This window comes from Andrographis paniculata, unplaced genomic scaffold (assembly GCF_009805555.1).
Source record: "Andrographis paniculata isolate CXL003 unplaced genomic scaffold, ASM980555v1 Contig22END, whole genome shotgun sequence".
Taxonomy (NCBI): domain Eukaryota; kingdom Viridiplantae; phylum Streptophyta; class Magnoliopsida; order Lamiales; family Acanthaceae; genus Andrographis; species Andrographis paniculata.
In genome coordinates this window covers 2155689-2164742 of record NW_026137513.1, presented here as the reverse complement: position 1 = coordinate 2164742, position 9054 = coordinate 2155689, and the positions used below count along the sequence as shown (strand labels likewise).

The 9054-nt window shown below is 40.1% G+C and overlaps 1 protein-coding gene across 1 annotated transcript; it reads right to left on the bottom strand.

Annotated features, from left to right (window-relative positions):
• Nucleotides 1-437: 437 nt before the first annotated feature.
• LOC127245343 (secreted RxLR effector protein 161-like) lies at nucleotides 438-1022 on the bottom strand. The gene has a single exon (XM_051266177.1). The coding sequence runs from the start codon at nucleotides 1020-1022 to the stop codon at nucleotides 438-440; it is 585 nt and encodes a 194-aa protein (XP_051122134.1).
• Nucleotides 1023-9054: the final 8032 nt, after the last annotated feature.

Genomic DNA, 9054 nt, shown 5'->3' with positions numbered 1-9054 from the left:
TGAATATGTTATTCCGTTAACAATTCGTTCTATCTTGGGAGGCGATCGGTGAAGAGCCGAATTCGCTTCAACGAAATTGCGTACAATGCGAGGCTCGAATTTGATTTCGCATCTATGTGATTTTTTATTTTCGCCGTATCTCATATTTCGCTAAAATATTTTCCAACACTATCATCGTCTCGGATTCGACCGGATGATTGGAAATGAAGCGAACACTATATGGATATTTACGGATAGTTCGTTTCAGACCCAATCATTGGAAGATTTGGATCAGTGCCTACATTTACAGGTTTCACCGTTGTTAGGATTAATTGAATAAACTATATTTTCATTGTTTACAATTAGAGTACAATATTATATTTATACAAGAGATATATTAGGCAGGGATATATATATATCTAAATATATACAATATATATCAACATCCCCCCTCAAACTCAAGGTGGAACGGTGGAATCCAACTTGAGTTTGCTCAAGAATGACTGAAAACGGCCGGGAAGATAAGGCTTGGTGAATCCGTCGGCAGTCTGATCAGCAGAGGGAATGGGAGACAAGGAGATGTTTCCATGAGCAACGTGATGACGTACAAGGTGACAGTAGATCTCAATGTGCTTCGTACGCTCGTGCAAGACATCATTCGTCGAAATCTTCATGGCGCTCTGACTGTCGCAATGGATAATAGTGGCAGAGGACTGAGAAACTCCGAGATCAGCCAGCAGCCAGTGAAGCCATAGAAGCTCGGCAGTAGTGTCGGCAAGAGATCTATATTCGGACTCTGCACTGGACCGGGAGACAACCGTCTGTTTCTTGCTGTGCCACAAAATAAGCGAGTCGCCAAAGAAGAAGCAAAACCCGGTGGTCGAGCGGAGATCAGAGGGATCTCCCACCCAGTCAGCGTCAGAATACCCGGTCAAAACTAAGGAAGAACGAGCAGAATAATGAAGCCCATGAAGGAGAGTGCCTTTGATGTATCGGAGAATCCGTAGAACAGCAGAATGATGAGTCGTACGAGGAGCAGACATAAACTGACTGATGATATGGACGGCATAGGCAATATCCGGTCAAGTGACAGTCAGGTAGATCAGACTTCCCACCAGCTGACGAAACAGAATAGGATCATCAAGGGGGACGCCGTCCATCGGAGTAAGACGACAATCAGAATCAAGAGGCGTAGGGTCAGTCTTGGAGTCAGTGAGACCGGCACTAGACAAGAGGTCGGAGGCATACTTGGCTTGAGAGAGATAATATCCGTCGAAGGTGTCGGAGATCTCAAGTCCTAGGAAGTACCGAAGAGGCCCTAGACTCTTCATCTCAAAGTGGCGGTGTAGATGAGCCTGCAGCTCAGAGATACCTGATGCATCATCTCCCGTAATGATCATGTCATCCACATAAAGTAGTAAAATAGTAATTCCAGCTGACCCACGTCGAAAGAAGAGAGCCGAATCATGGTCGCTGGAAGTAAAGCCAAGCTGGAGTAGAGTAGAGCTAAATTTCGAAAAATCAAGCTCGAGGTGCCTGCTTAAACCATATAGGGCACAATGAAGTTTACATACCTTGGAAGAGGTAGGAAAACCAGGAGGATGAGACATATAGATTCCTCGGATAAATCACCATGCAAGACCGCATTCTTGACATCGAGCTGGTGCAGGGGCCACCGACGAGCGGCAGCGATAGCGATAAGACAACGGACAGAGGTGAGACGAGCAACCGGGGCAAATGTCTCCCCATAGTCTATACCATACTGCTGGGTGTAGCCTTTGGCTACCAAACGCGCCTTGTAGCGCTCGATGGATCCATCAAAGTGAGTTTTGATTCTGAATACCCACTTGCAGCCAATAGGTTTCTTGCCAGAGGGAAGATCAACCATATCCCACGTATGGGTTTTCTCCAAAGCCTGCAACTCCTCAGACATAGCCTGCCGCCACAACGGATCCGCATACGCCTCACGAAAGGACCTGGGCTCATGGTGGGACAAGGTGGCAGAGAAGCAGTGATAATCAAGTAAGTGAGTAGGAAGGTGACTAACCCGAGTGGAACGAAGAGTGCCAGGATCAGGGTCTGAGAACGAAGTAGTGTCAGGCTCTGGTGATGGTGATGTATCGGATTTGAGAGTAGGAGTAGGCTCGGGGATCAGCGTCGGTTCAGGAGGCGCAACCGGGACAGCGTCAGGAGAGGGGGACGGGGCCGTGTCATCGGAGGGGAATAGAGGTGGAGAGAACAAGGCAAAGAACGGAGACGAACGATCGAAGGGGACACGAAAGTGGGACAAGGTAGAGAATTTAGTATTCTCCTAGAATGTGACATGACGAGAAATACGTAGTCTATTGGAAATGGGATCCCAACAACGATAACCCTTATGCTCTAACCCGTATCCCAGGAAGCAACACAGACGCGTGCGAGGTTCTAACTTAGTGCGCTCATGAGGAGGGAGGAGGACAAAACTGACACAACCGAAAGGGCGGAGAAGACAATAATCAGAAGCACAATTAAATAGTCTTTCAAATGGACTAACATAACCCATGATAGAGGAAGGGACACGATTTATAGTGTGGACAACAGTGAGTGCGGCTTCCCCCCAAAAGCGATCCGGACAAGAGGCAGATAAGAGAAGGGTGCGGACTGTATTGAGGATATGTCGGTGTTTACGTTCGGCGCGACCATTTTGTGGAGAGGTGTATGGGCAGGAGCATTGGACAACAGTACCCTGATCAGAGAGGAAACGAAGGAAGGATGAATTGGTATACTCAAGAGCATTATTTGTGCGGAGAGTTTTTATGGTGGAGGAAAATTGGATATGTATCATTTTAGCAAAGTCCATAAAAATAGATGGAAGTTCAGAATGTTGCCGCAGAAAGTAAATCCATGTAAAACAGCTTATTGCATGTCTTTTATTAGCTGAGCAAAATAATGAGTTACTGATGAAAAATCATCAGTCCCGGTCCACTGGTTCGAGTCCGTTCCCTGAAGTGAACGTAACATTTTCTGACCGAGGCCGAGGACGTGGTAGAGGCCGTGGACGTGGTCGCAGTCATGAGAGTCAACGCGGTCGATATACCCCTTACAATCACCGCGGTTTTGACATTAGTAGGAAACAGAGTAAACCTCAATATGGGGATATAGCCGAAAAGGCTAAATAGGGAAAGAGACAAATCGGCATTTGTAATCGGTGTGGCATTAAAGACCATTGGGCCAATACCTGCAGAACAGCCAAACACCTAGCCGATCTTTATCAAGCCTCACTGCAGAAAAAAAGAGAAAGGGGTCGAGACTAATCACGTTGATAACGATGACGACCCTGATGATGATCTTTTGGATTACTACACAACGCATCTTGATATAACCGATATTTTCGTAGATCCAACAAACCCCCAGTGATGGACATATTATGTCATTTTATATTTTGTAATATTTAAATTATCACATACTACCTTTTTGTAATGCATTTTGTAATATTTATATTTAACTTTAGTAATACTATGTTTATTTATATTTGAAGGTTATATGGATGCCAAACAAATGATGCAAATATGTGTTTCATTGACAGTGCAACGACACATACTATATTGAAACACAAAAAATATTTCTCTCATTTGACAAGGGAAAAAATGAATGTCAATACAATAAGTGGCAGTGCGAAATTAATTGAAGGCTCTGGAGAAGCCATTATATTTCTCCCCGCGGGGACGAAAATTGTGATACAGTATGCACTGTTGGCCACTAAAGCTCGAAGAAATTTACTGAGCTTTCAGGACATTCGGAAAAATGGTTATCACATTGAAATTATGAGTGATACCGATGGTGAATTTTTATTGATCACCAATATCATTGATAAAAAAAAAGCATCATTGAGATATTACCCTCACTCTCTACTGGTTTATATTATGTCAGATTAGGTATTGTTGAAACACACCTCACGGTAGATCAAAAGACTACCGATTTTTATATATGGCATGATCGCCTTGGGCATCCTGGTAGTATAATGATGAGACGAATAATTGAGAAGTCGCATGACCATTCATTAAAAGGTCAAAAAGTATTAAACTCAAATTAGTTAACCTGTGTTGCCTGCACTCAGAGAAAATTGATAATCAGGCCATCACCAGCTAAAGTAGGTATTGAATCAATCACCTACATTTTTGGAAAGAATACACGGGGATATATGTGGACCAATAGACCCACCGTATGTGCCATTTAAATATTTTATGGTGTTTATTGATGCATCTATCAGATGGTCACATGTTTTTTTATTATCTACTCGCAAAATTAAGACTATACGCCTAGATAATGCAATTGATTTCTAGACCATTACTAATGAGGTCTGATACTAGTTGTGTTTTACATCATTCGTTCGTAGTTTTTATTTTTATCCGTTTTTTATAATTTGTTTATTTAAAATAATTATATATTTTAATATTCTCTCCTTCTCAAACACCCTCCAATATTTTTTTTGGTATGTCTCAAACATCCTGCAACATTTTCAAAATAGAAAATAATTAACTATACTATCACATACTTTATTCCCTCGCATCATTCAAATAAAAAAATAAAATATATATTTTCTCTCTATCACATCATCTAATTTCTAAATTATACTACTTAATACTACCCACCTAAAAAATCGTGCCAAAAGCAAATGTTGCACCTTGTTTGGGAGGGAGGGAGTAGTATTTTAAATTTTAAATTTTATAGTTTTTAAAAATGACATATTTGCCTTATTTTTTTGGTATAAAGACCTATTCAAAATTCATTAAAAAAAATTATTTTTATATCTCTCTTAAATAAACAAATATATTTATATTCATTCAAAACTTCATATTTATGTGCAAATTGATTTTGTTATTTATATTTTTATTTTTAATAAAAAATGATGTGATATATATAGATTAATAATATTAATATTGTCTATTTCATATTTATTTTTTAGAAAAGTAAATATTTTATATATAAATAATAATTATTTAATTATTTTAAAGTTATAAAAATAAATATATAATTTACTGGAAGAAAATATAGGTTTGTTATCTTAGTGAAATGGAACAAATGATATTTTAATATAATTAATAAATAATATAACAAAAATATATTAATATACGTGTATAAATAAGATATTAATGTATAAAGTCAAATTAAGAATAAAAAAAAAATAGAATCTTCATGCTTATGTATGTGCTTTAGAAATTAGCTTTTAGAATAAATAAGCTTTTTAAAAAAATTAATTTACCAAATACTTAAAATTGTTATTTGCAACTTAAAAGGTATTTAATAAATTAGTTTTTAAACACCATTTTAATATTTCTTCTCAAAGTTAAGCCGATCAATCAACGGTGTAACTTAACCGATACTTGAGGTTAAACGTTTGATCTTTATAAAATACGTGAGAATGTGCATGTATGGATAAAAAAAAATAAAAAAATTAAGTAAATCAAATACAAACACAAATTTTAGTTCATTAATTCACAAATTAATTTGAATTTATTCACAATTGTTCAATAATATTAGCAAAAAATTAAAATAAATAATAATTTTATATTTAATAAATATATAACATTATACTTAACCAGGACTTGAGGAACTATACATTAGGCACATTTGATTAGTAGTCTATCCAAAACAACTTCAGGATCGTAAACATGCAGCTACTCGCCCTCTAGGTTGTCGGGTAAATAAGGCTCGATTGGGTGATCGCCCAACACTTGACAAAGTTGAGATACATGAAACACAAGATGGATACAGCTAATAGCCGGCAAATGCGGCTTATATACGACCTTTCTCACACGGCGAATGACACGGAATGGTCCATAAAATTTGGGCATGAGCTTGTGATGGATGCCCTGGCGCAAGCTACCTGGCGAAAGGGTCTGACCTTCAAGAATACCAAATCACCAACCTGGAAAGTGAGCTCACGGTGATGGCGTTGGCTGCCAGGACCATGTGTTGTTGAGCACGCTCTAAGTGGTGTTTCAACCGTCAAAGTACTACCACGCAACCGCCAAGTAACTCTGAAGCTGCAGCAACTCGACATTCATCTATACAGTGTGGGGAGCGGTCGGCCATAGACGGTCGAGAAGGGGGTGGTGGTAGCAGCAGTGTGGAAGGAGGTGTTGTACCATAACTCAACCCACGAAAGGCAAGTTGCCCATTTTCAGGGCTATTCCGAGCAAAAACAACGAAGGTATGTCTCCAGTGTGCGGTTCAAGACTTCAGTTTGGCCATCAGTTTCCAAGTGGTATGCTGAGCCGAAAAGTAATTTTGTGCCCTGCAAACGAAACATCTCTTGCCATAAACAACTCATAAAACTTGGTCACGATCTGTACACGACATTCCATGTAGATGAACTATTTCATTGACAAAGATCTCGGCAATGGACGTGGCAGTGTAATGGCGCCGTAGTGCAATAAAGTGCCCATATTTACTGAAATCGGTCAATGACTACCAAGACACAAGAGAATCCCAACGATTGAGGAAGGCTAGTGATGAAATCCATTGCTAAATCTTCTCAAACTTTCTTTTAGAGAGGGAGGGGTTGCAGAAGCCTCCAAGAGAAAGCCTTTTGGCAAGTGAGGCATTGTTCAATATATTCGCAAACTCGGCGATACATTCCTGCCCAATACACATAATCTGCCAATCATCGGTAGGTGTGGTGTACTCCCGCATGACCACCAAGTGGGGTGTCATGAAATTCCTTCAACAATTTTTCTATTCATTGGGATGTTGCCGACAACACCAGATGCCCCCGATACAATAGAATTCTTTGTCAATATTCATAATAGGAATGCGATATGTTTTATGAGACAAGATCTTGGATAATCGTCTATAATGCCTGATCATATTTTTGCTCGGCCACGAGCTCGTCTCTAGCTGGCCACTGAAATGAAGAAATCGCAAAAAACTTGGTTGTTTCGGTGGGAACCAGCCTCTGTGCATGATCAGTAGACATCAATGAAAGCTCATGCTGATGGGAGAGGGAATCAGCAGCATTGATACGACCTGGTTTATAAACCACATTGAAGGAATACCTGAGAAGTTTGACTATCCAAGACTGCTGAGCATAAGTACCAATCCTCTTAGAGAGCAGATGACGCAAACTATGATAATCCATATGCACTATGAAATGACGGCCAATTAGATATGGACGCCAATGTTGGATGGAAAATACTAAACTCATTAATTCTTGTTCATACACTGATATCCCCTGAGCTCGAACTCCCACTGCTTTACTAAGTAAGAGATACACCTATGTTCTTGCAAGAGAACCGCACCTATGCCGGAGCTAGAGGCATCACACTATCCGATGAACGATTTGTTAAAATCCAGCATTGCAAGCACATAAGTTGTGATAAAGGCCTGCTTTAATTTATCGAAGACATCTTGTGCAGATGATAGCCAAGAAAACCTCTTTTCTACGGCTTTCTTCCGTAGGAGATTAGTCAATGGGTGAGCGATGCTATCATAGTATTGCCCAAAGCGTTGTTAATAGCCAGACAACCCTAGAAAACCACAAACAACCTTAGTCGAACAAGAAATTTCCTAGTCCCAGACAACTTATATCTTAGCCGGGTCCATGGAGACTTCATCAGAAGAGATAATATGCCCCAAATATTCCACTTTTGGGCTGCCAAATGTGCACTTCTTGCGATTTTCCACAAAATGATTCTCTTGCAGTAACTGAAGAGTTTTAGTTAAGTGCTGCAACTGCTTCTATAAACTTGGGCTATATATTAGTATGTCGTCAAAGTATACCAAAATATATTTACGCAAATATAGTCGAAAGAGATTGTTCATTATTTCCTGGAAGATGGCAGGAGCATTGGTTAATCCGAAAGACATGATTAAGAATATATAGTGTCCGCTATGATTCTGAAAAGTAGTTTTATGCACATCATCCGGTGCCACTCGGATTTAGTGATAGCCTGAACGAAGATCGATTTTAGAAAATATTGTTGCATCGGAAAGCTCATCTAACATTTTTTGAATCACTGGGATTGAGTATTTGTCGACAATGGTGGATTTACTGAGCTTCCGATAGTCAACACAAAACCTCCAACTCCTATATTTTTTTTTACCAATAAAACGGGGCTTGAAAAAGAGCTAGTGCTGGGACGGATGATTTCTGCAATAAGCATATCGTGTACCAAAGTCAGTACCTGTAGGGGCGTACATATACTGGTGCTGCAAGGGTTTCAATGGAATGTGGTGGTCGCTATGGCGAGTCGATGGCAATTCATTCGGTTATGCAAACTCCTCAAAAATCTGCACAATTTTCGGAAATAGTACAAGCTATTTCTCAGGACTGTCGTGGCAACTCTTGATGTCTGAACGTAAAAGTAAGGCATTGAATTCCACCTCCATAATATCCAACAAGTTCCGAATAGATTCCAGGCCTCGATACAGCCTTGGATCGCTGCGCAAGGCACCTGCTGCCCCGTTAAGTAATACTGCATCTCCAAAGCTTCCCAATCCATTTGAACTTTTCCTAGTATCCAGAGCCATGCAACACCCAATATTATATCCACCCCACCAAGAGGAAATATGTGACAATCTGTCTGCACTTCTACTCCATCGAATTGTATACGAAATTTCGAGCATGCTCTCGTACTTTCCAAGGTAGGTTCCATCTCCTCAGTAAATTCACCCTCCCTTATCTCACTTAACTCCGCAACCTAGTTGCCTAAATCATCATTCACCATGACATTAAAATATTTACTTTCGCATTTTTGGAGTGGACTATAAGGTTGTTTGCACTTATAACAAAGGCTTTTCTTTTGACACTCGCGATACTCAACCGCGGCTTAATTTTCTTGTGCTTCCCCGCGAGGAAAGGGTTGAAGTGACTGATCGCTACCACCCCCTGCAATACTGCTGCTAGTCGAATGACGGTTTTCTACTCTCCAACTGTGTTTGAAGAGATATTGCTTCCAACCCGCCTAACCAAGTTACTTCGTAATGTTAAAGAGGTTTTTTTTACAAGTAAAATTCTATTCCATTTTTCAACTCCCATTCAATGCTTCTACTGACACGGATTATGGGTTCGAGATCCGGGGGCTCCACTACCCT

Excerpts from the sequence above, each read along its gene's own strand:
- LOC127245343 (XM_051266177.1), bottom strand. The coding sequence starts at position 1,022 with ATGTCTGCTCCTCGTACGACTCATCATTCTGCTGTTCTACGGATTCTC.